At 37.2% G+C, this 17021-nt stretch overlaps 1 protein-coding gene across 2 annotated transcripts in view; it reads left to right on the top strand.

The window, feature by feature from the left end:
- Positions 1–17021, top strand: part of CCSER1 (coiled-coil serine rich protein 1) — a 608728-nt gene that overhangs the window by 104441 nt on the left and 487266 nt on the right. For both annotated transcript variants that reach the window (XM_030947275.1, XM_030947274.1), the window contains exon 4: positions 11671–11764. In XM_030947275.1, coding sequence (XP_030803135.1) covers positions 11671–11764 — 94 coding nt within the window. The remainder of the gene's footprint in view (positions 1–11670; positions 11765–17021) is intronic.

The following is a 17021-nucleotide window of genomic DNA, read 5'->3' as shown; positions in this document are numbered from 1 at the left end:
TCCAGAGTAAGATACTCAGAAGTATAGTACAAATACTTGCTCAGTCTTGCGAACATTTCAAAATAATGCCGGTCTGCCACCTCTAAGACATCAAATACTTGCTGTTTAATACTTCAGTCTACTCCTAAAGTCCTCACTATATAGTCTCTAAGTTCTTTTTAGTATAAATTTGAAAATTGTTACACGCTGAACAAGATCTTGTGGCACGTATTCTCTAAATGAATATATTGTGATGGACCTACTGAAGCTTAGCCTATGAGGATTCATCTCATTCATGTTATGGGATAAAAAGCTGATGCACTGGGCAAGTTGGGGTTTTTGTGGTGTTGCTTTAGAGTGGGAATGAAACGGAAACAGTTATCTGAACCTATAAATGCCACTGTCCCATTCAAATCAGAAGAATGTGTTTTACTTAATTCTGAAATAAAATTAAAACTTACCCAGTGATCCTTTTAAAGTCTAGACTGTTGACCAAGAGGCTTTTTTAGGCTTCTTAACAATTTGCCCTGAGCACCTAGCTGTTAACAAATAATGAGAGCATTGATTCGATGAAAGGAAAAAAAGTCCCAAAGTGGAGCACATTAGACTATTAAATTAAAAATTTATTCCAATTAGTACTGGGGGACTGCTTTCTACTGTAGCAAATTAGGCAGCTGGGAATTAATGGCAAGTGAAAATCATTATAATGACAGTCTTTTTTGGTTAAGATTTGAGAAAGTTTCTGACAGTGTCACCATGACCTCAAAGAGTTTAAATTGCTCTCTAGACTGAAGATGCATAAATGTTGATTAGTGAGAAAGGTCTTTGGAGTACTTCCTAGCAGACCTGAGCCTTTCTAGACTGTCTGAGGTCTAACTCCTAATTTTAATAAGCCACCCATCTCCATTTGTTCAAACACCAAGCTTGTCACATCCTCAGGATGAAGACTTCCACAACTGCATATTTGATATTTATATGGCAAACCAGAGAGCCTTTAACAACCAGGTTGCTGATTCAGTGACTGCATTTTTTCGCTTACTGTCCTTCTAAGCCAAAAATATGCTACTTCTATGCTATTCTATATTATGTGCCCATTATTTGTGTTAAATTTATAGGAAGAAAGGAAATTATCAAAGAAACACAGCAACTGTTTAAAAGCAAAGCCACACAGTGAACAGAAAGAAATGGAAACAGAACTGGGGGCAAAAGACCTATAAGCAGAGTGAAAGACAAGTTTTGTGCTTTGCTTTGTGGTAAACCCTGTACCTAATGTTTTAGAATTTTGTTTTTGTCCGATCTAGACACTGATCCAATCCCTACAATACTTACATGCATATGGGGTCCAAATGTCATATATATATATAAAACATACGTTTTCTGTAACATTATTATTTGAACTTCACTGGTTGGGGTGTGTCAGCAACTACATTTTCTCAATCTGATAAGTCTGACATCAGTCTGATTTTTTTAAGCTGCTGTATTGACTCAAATTACTGAAGGATTGGATGTCCTGCAAGCAAGTAACAGTGTGTGAGGCAATTAACATTGCTGAGGGTTATGTTGTACTTAAAATGAACTCTGAGTTCATTGCCTTAAAAAGGGAATCATCTTCAGCTTCTGCTTTAGGCTCTGAAGCAGTGATGAAATAGTGCTGTTTTTGGGGTAGGCTGAACAGACAGAGGTGCCCAAAAGCTTTAAGCTGTCCTAATTATCTTCCCTGGCCTTAGTTCAGGGTGTGTTATACCTCTCCAAGAGTGTTGTGTTCTCAGGCCTTCCTGCTTTGCTCTGGCAGGGAGATCACCCTCCTAATAGCACACTGACTTCATCAACAGATAATTTTTTGGAGGGAAGCAAATGCTGCGACACAGCCAGATTGTGTTGGTTGTCCCTGGTTGTGGTTGGCAAGGTGGGTGGCAGTTTTGGTGCAGTTTTGGTCATCTCTGGATTTGGATCTAACAGCCAGGTGAACTCTGACATGCACATAGTGTTCTCTTGTTAAGCTGGGATGCCTGGCACGCCAAATTTTTCTGTGCAGGTGTAGCACCTGTGTAAATCATGGGAAAGAATTGGACGCTGTTTTATAGATATTGAGGCTGTTCTTTCATTCTGTGGTCTAGAGCCAAATACTTGCTAGAAGACTAAGCAGATGTAGATACTGAAAGAGATAGGTGTCTTAAGCATCAAATACTTCTGAAAGTACAGGGGAGAAGTAGCAAAGCCAGTCACATGGCTGCATTGCAGGATTTTCTGCAAGTGGCTGTGGTTTCTGTCTCTGTGATTTCAATACCTCTCCAAGAAGGGATGTTGCATTTTGTATTGCTGTTGTTAGTCAAAGCTTGTAATGGTTTGCCTTGCTTCAAGTTCTCAATTCACTGCCCACTCAAATGTGATAATAAAAGAAAAAAATCTTTCTTCTGGACCAGTAATTGACATTACAGTTTTTCTTCCAATAAAGAAAGAAAAAAGTATGCAGTAGTGGAAAAAAAGCCTTTTGAGCAGAATAATTTCTCAAAGAATGCTATAAACCCCTGTTTACCAGAGCAGTTGTAGGCCAAAGTTGCCATGGAAACAGAAAAAAATTAAAATAATATTAGCCGTAGCACATCTATTATATTTTGCATTAATGACACTATACCAAAGGGTCACTTGTGGTTTCATTTTCAAGGCTCACTTTGCAGTGATTTATCACCAATATTAGAGGCTAGAATTTAAAATTAGAAATGGAAGGTTCAGCCTTAATTGGCTTATAATAATATTGTGAAGGAAAAGTATTTATTTAATCGTATGTCTAGAAGAGTTTTGAGTTTTTGATATGCAGAAAGTTCTTAGTCTTTTCTGAGAAATAAAATCATGCTCAAGCCATAAAACAGATTATTCTCACTTGCCATCCAAAAGTGCTGACTCCAGCTGTATAGCTGATATAACTAAAACTGGAACATTATTTTATTGGCAAGGAAAATCAATCAGTTCTTGAACTTGGTATGTACCTGTTTGGGGAAAGGAGTTTGAGTTCAGCTGTGTCTGCCAGATGACTGTGGCTGGTGCTGGATTGTGGCAATAGGTGAATTGTTCTGATGTAGTTTGTCAGAACAATGATATTCTTTAGGTAAGAGTTTGACACAGGAGTGGTAAGGGTTTGTCATGAGTATAAATACTGAGGTTCTTCCTATTGTATCCCCTGATATTAAATTTTTCTCTTTTTGGCACTCAGATTCTCACTAGTTCTGTGGTTATATTCTTTTTTCTTCCCCTTTCTGTACCACTGGTTAACAAAAGGCAAAAATAGAATTAAAGATTCCTTAGGCGTCATAAACCAAATTTTGACCCTTTAAATATTGTCTGAAGTACTGACTTGGGTCCTTTCATGACACAGACAAAGTTTCAATTGACAGAAAGTGTAGCTCTGAGTTATGTTAGTAATTTGAGTGGTTTTGGAAAAAAATAACCAATCTGTGTGTTGAATAACCTGTTGGACACTGTTAAGATGTACTCACATCTCTAGGGTATATACAAATAAGCTTCACAGAGGGGTCTGAATTACATCCTATAAAAACACAGGAATGAGACACTCAAGGAGCTTTTTCTGTGCTTGGCAGAAAAATCTGGCGAGAGTGTAGAAAAATTACACAAAGCTGTGTTCTGATAATGACTGCACTAGAATGCTTGCATAACACTTTGCCTATTACAAAAGCTGTAAAAATATTAACTAATCCATAAAGCAGACTACGTTGCAGATGTGTCCCTCTGCTGGGAGGAACGCATATGTATGTGTGAGTGAGGAGGGGAAAAAATAGTTACTAAAGGAAGCTTTGTTTGGTCCCTTTAAGCTTCATTGAATTTTTTTGAATGAATTTTCATACTTCCCTAAGAGTGGTTTTTTTTTTTTCCCCTAGGATTCTGTAGATGAAATTGCAGATTGATGTATGGAAAACATACATACCTTTTTGAACAGAGAAAATCCCATTGTCTTGGTTCTGTTTACAACCAAAGTGAATCTCAACACTCTAAAATTATTTGAAAGAGTGGCAACTATTAAGTAAAGCACCTCTCTGATAGTTTTTTCCTTTTTTTCATAGATGCTGTTCTCAGGCTTTTTGCTTCATGGAAGCTTTGGCACATTTTCAGTGTGGCTTTTACTTTAAAAGTCTTGACAAATAGTGAATTCAGGGTTAGGTGACTCTTGTCTTTTATCATGTCTGTCAAGAGTTGATCCTTATCTAGGGTTGACTTGAACATTAATTTAGAATGCTATGATAGATGCTTAAAATTGCTTAAATTATCTTAAAATTGTATAAAACTACGATCTAAATGCTGAGGCCACCTGTTGCCTCCCAGTTCTCTTTAGAGCTGTATACCTGTGCCTGTGTTGCAGGTGGGTGTGTGCACGTATGTGTATGAATTAAAGATGGCTGCTGAAGTAAAAATGGGATTGTTTAGGAAATGAGGAACAAGGTCAGTGTTGCTGGGATGGTCCTTGCCATCGCCCTCACAGGGTCTGTGGAGGCCGGGCTCTGCTCTCTGAACTGTTGGAAACTGGATCCAATGTGTGCTGCTTCTTCCTGCCTCATCTTTCTGCACTCATCCTTGGCTTTGTCCTTGTCAGCCTCCACTCCAAAAGGAAAGGATGGGGACTTTATCCACCTCTCCTATAGGTCATCTAATTTTTGGAGTGACGATTAGTTCTGATTCCAACGCTTGTCTCTCTCCTGCCTGTCACATCACCTTTGTTATCATCTTTCTGAGGTTTTTTGTATGTTTTGCTACACATGGCTTGTGCAAATATGTCACTATTCTCTGTTTCAACTGCATATTATTAATATTCCCGTGCTTAGCAGTGTTACAAAAACTTTTGTCTTGTTAGCAGTTATACTATTTGTGGCTTTCCTGTGCTGCCAAAACACCGGCTATTGCCCCTCTATTTTTGACTGACACTGTGGCAGGACAGGAGCATGGGCAGGTCCTGTTCCTGCCACCAGCAGCTCTTGGGCTTGGCTGCATTTCCCTTGAGTGGCTCCGGGCTGGATCTGTGGCACGACGAGCCCTGCGTGGGTGAGTGCCAGCCTGAGACCTGTTGGGAGACTCCATTAGTTATGATCACTCAGGCAAGAGGAGCATCATTGCAGACATTGATTTAATGCACAGGGAGAATCGAAAGGGCAGAAGCACCAATCAGGTGGAAAGTACTGCTCTTCCCTTATACGGCTGAAAGAGTGCACGCAGAAAATATTTTGAAGAATAGCATGATGGATCTGAGCTCTGTAGTTAGACTGTTCCCTCCACTGTTAATTTTCTGTCTTTGGTTCTTAAGGGCACATTAATTTATTAAATAATCGGATTTTCACATATTAGCTACAAAAGATGTTTTTACCAAACATGGCAACATTTGTTTTGTCTTTTCTAAAGTCTTCAGTTTATTCGTGTAGTGAATAATAAGCTTTTTGGGTGGTGCTGTTCAGGAGAAAATAACTGTTTTAAGCTGCTCTTGGTATATGAAAGTAATCCATAAGGTTTACACTTGATACTAAGATTTTCAGGCTGTTGGCAGAGATTCTATGTTTTTAAAAGTTTTTCTGTTTGCTGGATTTTATATACTTTCATTTTCCCTTTGAAGTGTGTGGGAGAGAGCAGAAGGGGAAATACTTCATTATGTCCATGAATTATTCAGGTACAGTTCCAGCAGCTAACATTACTTTAAATAGCTCAAGGTCTTTCTTTTTCCTTGAGTATGTCTCAGTTTTCATTCTTATGCTGATTGTATGCCACGTTCCTTTGTTGAATACAATTTTGATGAAGTACTATCCTTCGGCAATCTTTAGAAATCATTTCAGTCTTGAAATAAGTATTTAATTTTGTTCTTCTCCAGCATCAGATATTCAGTGACCCTCAGTTGATACAGGTGAATTGTCATACATGTGACTTTACAAAAAATCAAATGATTCTCCTTAGAGTGTGTTTTCTATATACTCTTGTGAAGGCATTGATCTCGAATAGCCTCCCACATATATTTATACAGTAAAGGAAAAAAGGAATCTATAATATTAGATATTAACATTTACTACATAATTTCAATGGGGAGACGTGAACATTAAATCCTTACCTTTTGGAAATGTCCTTCCCTCTCCTACCAGTAATATATGAAAATCTGTATTTAGAAAGTAGTTAAGAACATTTATACAGAGGAAGACAATTAGAAAGGTGTCTTGAGGCCAATGTGAGAGGAAAGGAAAGCAAAACAGAACCCAAAGTGAATTTAAAATACTGTTCTTGTATTTCTAAAAATATCTTTGAAAATCCAGTGATCGCTGCATAATCACTTATGGAAATGAGACCCTTGCTATTATTTCTGGGGAAAAAAGTGTTAAAAAAATTATTCCCCTGAGATTTCGGGCTTTCCTAATAGCGTCTGAAGAGGCAGTGGGACAGAATTTCAGACAGTTGAGGAAAAATGTAGGTCTGTGTGTGTTCAAGACTCAGGTTTCCAAGAGGGATGCCCATGACCAAATCTCAAGTGCTCAATTTAGTTGCAGCAGCAGTGAGAATTTTGCAAGGCAAGCATCAGAGGAAGTGCCACGACAGAAGAGTGTCAAACAGGGCAAAGCTTGACCAAAAGATCCATTAAAGAATGAAATGTAGTCAGTATGTTCATGTTCATGACAGTGAGGTTATAGCAATGTATTTATAACCAATGTTACCTTAACCGGTGTATATTTTCTTCAGCCATGGATGTGTTTGAGAGAAATGGTTTTGAACTGACTAATCGCAAACATGCCAATGCTTGCAATTGTAGCTTAATTGCTTACTGGACCTCAGGTTCTCAAAGCCCTTGAACAATCTCTGAGCAAACAGTCAATATTTTGTTGCAGTAACACAATTCAGCAGTGAAATGGAAATCTCAGTCTGTGTAAAAGAGCCTGGAAATACATTGGAAAATGCAAGGCCCCAGATTCAACCTGTGTGTGGTAACCAAAAACACTGGTCAGAAAAAAAAGAACTGCATCCCCTTGCTCAACAAAACAAGATTTATCAGGCCTGAATCTCTCTCAAGATGACCACTATAGGCCTTGAGAAATATACAAAAGTTGTTTGAATATCATGTTGACCAGGGAGTACATGTTAATTAAAATAACATTGAAGATAACAGATAGAACATTCCAAAAATGCTGGTAATGACAGAGAATCTGTGTCTGCAGCCTTGGGGACCTTGGGGTTAGTGGATTATTTCAATTGTTTAGAAGAGCAGTAAGTGTAGAGCAAAGATGCGTGACAACATGAAGAAATTAATCTTTTGATTGGTGCCACTGATTACTGGCTGGTTCAAATGGGGAGATTTGTTACCTCAACCCAATTATTAAACTTGGTTTTATCTATGAGCTGTAAATACTCAGTTCTGCATGGATTTAGCCTGCTTGGTTTATATGTATTGTGCAACTAATACAGTTTTGCTTGGTCCATGTGGAATTGAATTATGTTGCTTAACAAAATAATATACACTAGTGTATTTACATATTCAAATGTGTGTTTTATTGCCATTTTTAAAAAGCAAAGTAGTTAGTTTTTAGAGGACTATACTGTAATTCCATAAGCAGTAATTTGACTAGGTATTTGTGTGCTTAAGTTAGTTATTTGGAATAATAATTAGGAAAAAAAACATAGTAAAGAAGCCTTCATAAAGAGATGTTATTTGCTTTTTATTATTTAAAGCCCAGTGGTAGATTTGAGACATATTACCTTAGGCATTTTATATATATTTACTGCTAAAGCTGCTGTTACTTGTTCCAGACTCATTTTTAGTGTTGTCCTCTGAACTGAACAGGTATAAAAATAATTAAATACTTTGCTATTCTGGAAAGGGACTAAAATTTATGTATTATGCACTAGAGTTCTTTTCATTTGCCCTTCTTAGGAAGGGAAACTGGGAAGAGAGAAAGGAGATAGGGAGAGTACTAAGGAGGTGTAGGAAGGAAAGCCTTTTCAAAAAGCCTGAGTAAACTTACTAGCTAGGGGAACTGTGTGCCTGGTACATCTCTATTACTAAACAAGTTTTAGCCGTTTCTGAACTGTACCTGTGCAAACCATTGGGTATCTTTTCATACTAAAGCTATTTGTAGGTCATATTACTTAAGACTGTTAATGAAGTTGTAACTAGGCCCAGACTGAGCTGAGTACCATTGAATTCATTGAATCCTGTGTAAGATACCCAGTTGGATGAAAATAGCAGTTTGTACTTCTTGTGGTTGCTGAAAGAATTTTAAATATGAAAATGTTAATAAGAAGATACTGATGACTTGAAATATCCTTAGACGAGCATCCTGTTCTGCTTACAGCCATTATTGGTTAGCACATCCTGAGCTGTTGTATGAACCGCTACCGTTTAGGCTGAGTTTGTAACCTTTAAATTATTACTGCTGAATTCTTGTGTGAATAGAAACTTCTTAAAATAACAGTGGTAGTCCACCAACTCAAAGGTAGAAAGTATGGTTGGCAAACTGAATTTATTAGTTTTTAAACTGGCTGCAGGCTGTGTTGACCAGGAAAATCTGAGACATGGGCAGATGATTGATTAAGCGTGTTCACGTGCTCTTCTCACAGGTTATGATCAATTTCTAGATAGACTGGAAGAAAAAAGCACCATCATGTTAATTTTGAGTCCGTTATAAAGTCAAAATGGTAGTAGAAGGCAAGCATACCCTGGAGGTAGGAAGTATGTCTTAAGGCTTCTCAAGGGCTATTACAGGGTCAATAAGGAACTTTTTGCTGCAAGGTTGTGCCTTAACTAAATGGTTTGCCTCCTAAAATAAATAAAAGATATGCCACTCTAAATAGACAACAAATGGTTCCTTGAGACTTTGATGGAAGAATTAGTTTCTTTTTCTTTATGTAGCAAAGCCTTGAAACTACTCACTTGGAATGCTCTTTAGGGCTTGATCTCTCTCTGATTTTAGTTTTTTTAATATTTAATTGTGTTATTCTTCAAAGACCGCTGTGGCAGTGGTGAGAGAAAGAATGGGCAAAGGGTCAAGAGATATTAAACTTTAAAGGAAATTACAATTTTTGCTAATTATCATAGCAACAAAGGAGTAATGAATTCTGTGAGGAGGTAGAGGGGTGGGAGGACGTTGCTGTGCACTCGTGGCGGTATCGCTGAGCTGTGCTGTGACATTAGGCAGGTCGTTCTGAGAGCTCAGCTCTCTTATTTTCTAATTACATGTTTTTAGAAAATACTACTTAGAACAGCTCTGGGAATCTAACTAGTGCTCTCTGCTTGGGTGGGCTTTTATGCATTTGTGAGTTCATTTTTGGTTTGTGTCCACGGAAGAACAGGATGGGCTGTCAGAGCAGGGAATCAGCTAGACTGCCATCATTGTTATCCTTGGAGATGAAGCAGCCCTGTCAAGCCTTTGTTCTTGCCATGATGGATAGTAGCTGCTCAAATTGTTTGGTCCCAGTCCTGTAATTTCTCCCTTTATAAACAGCAAGTGAACTCCTGGGAACAGAGGGAGATTCTTTGCCTGGAGGAGGTACTTATGAAAGAATAAAGGGCGCTTTGCTATGTCATTTCAGCTTGCCTGCTGTTGGTGCAGTTGAAGAGGCTGTAGGAAAGGGAAGCAAAGGGGTCACAGGTGCTTTGGGAGGGCAGCTGGGAGCCCTTAGCTCAGGTGGACGAGAAGAGGTGTTGCTGTGTGGAGCAGGATGTACGTCAGCCTTGCAGGACAGAGAGGATAGAGGGAGCACTGTTTGCCTGCTCTCGAAGCGTTACTCAGGTGGTGAAGATCTTCCTGAAAAGCAGTATTAAGCAGGAGGAGAGTTGAATACAACTCTTTTTCTTTTGGTCCCTCTTACATGGTTTTTCAGCTCTTCAGTTTAGAAAATAGTGGTTCTGTTTGTGTTTGTTTGTTCCAAATCAAATGGAATTTGTTTCTTGATGAAGGCTGTGAGTCACTATGTTTTTGCAGGCAATCTCCCGGGATTTCAGATCACACATAAATTACTGCCCAGGATGTAGGAGATGCTCAATTAACATGAATTCATTGCTCCTTTCTAGTGTAGCTTATCGAAGGATGCTCAGCATTAATATCAATGTGGCTTCAGTTGGTCAACTGTAGTATAGACAATAATTTTAAGGTAAAGAACAGACCTGTGTACTCCAACCTTTTTACCTTTTGCCTCTACTGGCATGAAAAACTTTTAGCTGTTGCTTAAAAATTGCAGGGATTGTTCTTCTGGATGTTTTCACCAAATGTTTTTGTTACATGGAAAAAACTATATAAACAAAGTATGTGGTACTTTGTCTGAGTTTAATATACCATTTGATTAAGTTTGAGTGCATAATAGCATCTACATTTAAAAAGAGAGCAAAAATCTAGTAACAGCATTAGCAGTGGCTTCTGTATCTCATAAGAGGTGTCTTGTGCTGATATAAGTCAGGGAAAATGCAAGAAAAAGTCCTTGTGTTGCATGTATGTTGTTTGTGAAAGAGTAGAAAACAGATTTTGAAGAAATAAATTCTTCAAAGGGTTAGATAGGTGCAAGTGGTGAGTAGGAATAAGAGGTGGCATCTATTGTGGTGGGAAAATTTTGAAGAATTAGAAGGAACCTAAAAAAAATACGATTGGAACTGAAGTCAAGAAGGGCTTTTACTAGTTTAATGTATATTACTGTCATATTTCTCTACTTTCTATACAGCAGATTGCTATGCGGAGATCTCCCAGACAGTTCAGTGCTTTAGGACAATAACCTGGCCTCTTTCACTCTGATTTGTTATGTTACATTGGTGTTGGGAGCATGTGCAGTGCACAGGTTGCCAGCATCCATCCCACGCAGCATCTAATGACTTAACTTGCCTGTGGATGGACTGAAAAATTGAGCCCTGCAGTATTGCTTGTTGATCAGCAACCAAAATGCTAGCTGGAGAAGGCATTGTATTAGCTTTGGTTCAGTGTTGGTGACTGTGGAGAAAATCAATGTATTACCACATCAAAAGAAATGACAGTAAACTAAAATAAACATGAGAAGAAGATGGAGAATTATTATCCCTGTCTGTAAACATGCCTTATCTGTCTGTGGTTAAGACTTGACAAACAAATGGTAATGGAGACCTATGCAACTACACTTAAGGGTCAGGTTTCTTCTCTGTCTATATAAGCCTTTGCCACCCACATAAGTACTTAAAAACTGATGAGTTGATAATTCATGCCTGAATTTCCTGTTTATGTTACATTTGCATCTCTTTATCCTTTTGATAAATAAAACAGTAAATCTCTCTTCTAAGTATATTAGTAAGGGCAGGTAGTGCTCAGAATTACAAAATGTAATAAAAAACATGCACTGATACTTTTATGTTGTGCTAAAAATAACTTTTTACCTTCATAAAAAGTTATGATTAAACTTGCAAAGGCGCAAAACCATCACTGAACAGGTAGATGATATTACTTGTACTTCTGGGTTTTTTTGTTAAATATTTGAGGTCCTGTAAAAAGACAACAGTGACAAACACTTTTGAGGTTGGACAGTTGTTTCATAACCATTTCTCACTGGTCTAATGTTAGCAGAATGAATTTCTGTAGCTCCTCCTTAAAAATGTTTTCCAGATCTGATGGGAAATAATTTTATGCAGAGCAATTTGGCTAAAACATCTGTCTAAATGTTTCTAATGCTTCTTTTCCTTTTTTCTTTTTTTTTAATCTATGCTAGGATGTTTTGAATAACTTGGGTTCCTGTGAGTTGGATGAAGATGACCTAATGCTTGACTTGGAGTTCCTGGAAGAGCAACATCACCAGCGTTCTGGTAAGTCAGATAAACGCTGTCTGTCTTTAGTGAGGTAATGTTATTCTAGGAATAAAAGGCAAATATGTTCAATACAATTACTTGGAAATAAAAAGGAGTAATTTTCTTGGAAGGAGGAGAGTGATATTAATTTTTTAGAGTTATTTCTAAATGTGTTTGTAATTAATGGGAAAAATGCTGTTTATAAAGCACTTGGACTTCATATGGTCAGTTATAAAATGGAAGTGATTTTTACAGCTACAGGATTTCAGTACCAAGAACAGACCCATCTGTTTTTCTAAATACTTAAAATGACTGCTGCCTACCCCAGGCACTTAACAAAAGAGCATCGGTGGAGTAATTGTGATCACATTTCGTGTATGCCAGAATAATATTTTTCAAATAAAGGAGGTTTGGCTTGAAACATCAGTGTAACTTGATGGTTTCTCTCTCCTTTGGTTAAAGCCTTGTTGCACTGCCTTGGTTAATAGCAATAAACTATTGCTATATACTGTGTTTACTACCATTTTATAGTAGGATTATGCAAGGTAAGTTGTTGGACCTATGAAGAGGAATTTCCTTTGCTGGGATGTAGGACAGCAGGGCCTTGTCTGTGAATAGAAGTCCTGCAAACTCAGCAGGATTTGGAGTCTTCAAACCTGTGTGGGACTTGTGCTTGATCCCAGGTAGAGTTCTGGGTTTGTACTCTATTGTGATGCTCTATTCTGGCAGTGCTGTGAGTTTAAGCCTGAGGAGTTCTCACTTTCTCTTTTACCTGCTGGTCCCTGATTCCAGTTTCTCCCACACAGATGCCCATAGTGCACATTCTTGCAGACTCCTGTGGAAGTGGGTTTTTTGAGACATATGCTGGCTGGTGTGGACCATCTTCAGTTCTGGTTCCTTCTTAGATGCAAATTTAGCAATGGTTACAGATGAACTGCTGGAACTGTGGTCTTGTTTGATATTTTCTGTGTTTGATTGTTCTGTGAACATATCTGAATTATCTCTATGATAATTCTGTTTAACCATTGTGCCGTGCTTTTAAACCTGTTTGCATATGTACTTATAGGATGAAACATCTGTTCTGTTTGCTTTGGTAGGGAGTATGGAGTGGAGGGTTGCAGCAGTAATATGTGCATGATTATAGTTTTCTAAATTGTTGGAAGCTGGGATGCAATAAATGAACTGCACAGAAAAGGAATTTTATAGCCCATTCTGAATAGTGCTATTAACTGTTTACAGAAAGTTGAATGATGGGTAAAGAAATGTAGTTTCAAAAGGCTTCAGAAACAAACATTACATTTTATAAAAAATTATATGGGTTTCAGACTTATTTTCCCTGGAGTGGTTGGAAAGGAGTTAACTGGCAGAATTATTTTCCATTAGTAAACTTCTCTAATGTGTTGCACTTGGCCTGACCTTTGTTTTTCTTCTCTTCTTTTACATCACACTGAATTAATAGTGAAAGAAAAGTTATGTCCAGTATATGATTACAAAGATTTTGTAGCAGCTTCTGGAGCAGCTAAAATAATAATGTCTAAGCGACATACTTGATAGAGAAATAATTAAGATGGAGATGTGATATGACACATAATCTTCCTGCTCTTGGCTCATTATCTAGAGCAAATGAGATGCTTTTAAAACAGAGATCTACATTGTCCTCTGAAGAATGGTGACTGTTTCTATTCTGAGCAATAAAATAGAGACACACACTGTGGTATGCACATTGTCTTTAAACACAAATGTGTTTATTTTTAGTAATATTTACTCTTTGGCTTTATTGGTTTGGTGCTAAACCTAGCTGTAAAAAATTTAGGATTTCTCTAGCTCTCACTGTTTTTTTAAAGTCATTCACTTGGAGGAAAGATTTGGAAGGGTAGAGCCACAGTATGAAGTTGACTAAATTTTACCAAAAAAAGCTGATATCTTTATTTTGCTTGAACATCTGGCCCAGAATGGTTAATGTGGTTGTAAGTCATCACCTTAATTTGTATTAAGATATTGAGGCAGTATGCTTGATTTTTAGTGACTTAGCATTTGAATACCACTGAAGTGCATAAAAGCCTTGAACTAGATACTGACATTTAAACACTTTTAACAAATTCCTTTTCTGATTCCTTTGTGAAGTTGTGGCCAACTTTCAGGATTTAAGAAATTTCAACAAAAATTATTTTCAGTAATTACAAGTCAGTCTGTTCTCTGTTTTCACTTCTGGGTATGCTTTTTTTTTTCCCAAGAGGCATCTCTATTCATACCTAAATAGAATTCTTCTAAACTTTTTCAATTAAATTACATTAGCAAATATTTTTGGTGCCTTTTTTTCTACAGGCACCATAATTGAGAAATTATCACGTTAAAGACATAAAGTTAATTTAATGCAGAGCTTTACACTTCCATAAATTAATCAGACTGAAATTGATCATATTTCTGGGCACGCACATATAAGCTGTTTTGGATAATTGGGAAGTAATGTATGTTTTTTAAAAGATTTTTAATTCTGACTGCTCCAGAAACAAGAAGATCGCAGATTGCACATGGAGGACGCACCAGTACTGTTACTGTAGAACATGTTGTTCTAATGGAATTTTGGACATATTGAACATATTGATCTAATGGAATTAAACATATTTAAAGGACTGTTTAATTCTTCAGGTATGTGACTGGCCTGAAAAGTAGATGATTTTCTGGAATTTTTGCCAGTTGCAGGTTTGTTGAACTCTTTGTGAAATCTTCTTTAAAATTATGGGCTCAAGAGTTTACCTATGGCTTACTTTGGTAAAATTTGGTCAGGACAGTTGCAGGTTGTACAGATTTGTGAGCCTCCTTTAGTTAGAGGTTAGATGGACGTGCGGTCTTGTCTATAGAAGATTCAGCCCTATATTATGTCAGCTTTACATATTTAATCCATTTTATTGCAGTATTTGTTTACCTTCCTGACAAGGTCCTCATGTTTCTCTAATACTTGCAGGGGATCTGTGTATCTGACATTCACACAGTTGTGATACTGAAGTCAGCTGAGAGTTAATGCATGTATTCTTAGTCTGATATCAAAATAAAGGTGTTCATGAGTATAAAAATATTCACAAAATGCTGCTTTTTGAATAGCAACATCAACACTATGCTCTTCTGGAAGTCAAAGGTATTAGCAGTACTGTGACTGTTTGTAGTACAGTAAAAATCCTGTTGATGTTCTGTGTCCTGATGCTGATTGCAGCATTTATTTAGTTAAAGCAATCAGTCCTATAGCTGTATTGCCATTCACCTGTGCTCTATTTGGCTTTTGATAAACAATTCTGTGGGGAATTACTATGGTGAGAAATGCTCCAAGAGAAGCTCTGTTCAGTATTTTAACAAATAGATTGCAATATGAAGAGGTATAATTGGAAAATTATTCAATTCTTTCTTCATTTGTTACAGAGGGATAATTAAGGAATTGCTAGGAATAACTATTCTTTAAAAGGCTATGACAATTTCTAATGACAAATTACATGTGAATACAAGGGCTAACATCACATTTCTAACTTGAATGTCAAAAATTACACCTTGGTGAGGAGGCTGTATACATCAAGCTGAGTAATTTAGACATAACAATTCTGAAGGGTACTGCCCCAGTTAATAAACACTTTTGATGAACTGATTAATGGCAAATTGAGAAATTCTCTTGAATGCCATTAGGAGCTCCAGTTTTTTAGAGATTTGTTAGTTGAGACATGATTTAGAATAGTTTCTGCTTTTAGCTTCTCTGGTTTAAAGAACAATATTTGTTAGTGTGAGGATATGTCTCTGACTTTGTACTGAAGCTTACAATATTATACTAATTTTACAAAATAATTGTATTGTATTGATCTAGCATTGTTTTAGTGACCATTTATGCATAGAAAATAAGATTATATTGGAAAGATTTCTGCGAGAATTATCTTATTCAGGAGCTTTCAAGAGGAGCTACAAGCTAGTTGGTAGGAAAGGAGATGTTCCAGAAAGTGGTATGCTGTGTTAATTAAAATATAGAAATAGAAAGGAGAAAGAGACAAAGATCTGTTACCTCTTTTGTTGTTTATGGTGTTATTTATTTATTTGTTTATTACTCCAACTCATTTTTCACTTGTGCTCTTGTTCTGTCCCCTCAGCTTTTCCCTAATGAGCTGGTTGCCCTCCAGCAGCATCCTCATGGAATGAGGTTCCTGCAAAAAGATGCTATAAATCCTTTTGAGTACTGGTGAATTAGCAAATTTAAAAATACCCCTAACTTTTTCTCTAACCGTACAACAGAAGCTGAGGAGACACTTGCAAACCTCAGGCAGATGCTTCTACTTTGGACATAAAAGTCTGTGCTTTGCTGGTCTTAGCACAGGTTTAGGAGTCTGGAATTCCCTCATTTCCGACTTTCTCGCTGTGAGTTTACTACTTTAGTTTACTACTTTTGCTTCTGTTTTAAAGACTGTTGTTGAGACAAAGGATGTGAGACAAAGACATTTTATTATCCTGCCTAACACAACTGCTTTGAAATTTAATAAAATAATATTTATATTGTACTTGGTGAGTGCAGAGCGCTACTGCATACAAATTCAAAATATTAATCAATGTGATTTACTGAGAGTTTTGCATACTGTTCTTAAGATGGAATGGTTAAAATGAAGCACAATATGACATACATGATGAGTCTTGAGGGTGTCTTTTTATTAATCTGAGTAAATTAGACTTTTAAAATATGCTGCAGCTTTGATTTCTGGTTGTAAAATAATGAAGTCAGTGGTTTCTATAGCGGGAAATCATTGCAGGTTTATAGAAAGTGACAGCATTAATTTAAATTCATTCATTTTCCTTTTCCCTCGTGAAACACGATGTATTTGATTCCAAGTATTGATTAGTCAAATGAATGAGGAAGACCTTTATATTCAGTGATACAAGCAGTGGGGAGTTTATTCAAGTAATGCTCGTTAATGTGCGTGAGTTGTGTGCTGGTGTTGTGCTGTAGCCTATTGAAAACTAAGGGGTTTTATATGGTTGGTGTTTCATTAAATCAGGACTGCAGTAAATAGTAACCTTTTCTGAAAGTTCATGAAAGCATAGCTATCCAGGGGCTTTGGTAATTCCTCAAGTATTTGCCATGGGTGGCAGGGTGCCCTGCATCCTCCTCCAAAGAGATGTGTGTGTAGCTGGAATTTGCAGTGAGTGGTGTGGCTGAAAGCTGGGGGACTGCTCCTGGTGCTGAATATTAAGCACATGCTCCTGTCTCTTCCCCATCAGGCTGCACACTATGCAGTGACTGTTCATGGGT

Source organism: Camarhynchus parvulus, chromosome 4 (assembly GCF_901933205.1).
Source record: "Camarhynchus parvulus chromosome 4, STF_HiC, whole genome shotgun sequence".
NCBI lineage: Eukaryota > Metazoa > Chordata > Aves > Passeriformes > Thraupidae > Camarhynchus > Camarhynchus parvulus.
This window is presented reverse-complemented; position numbering and strand designations above follow the sequence as displayed.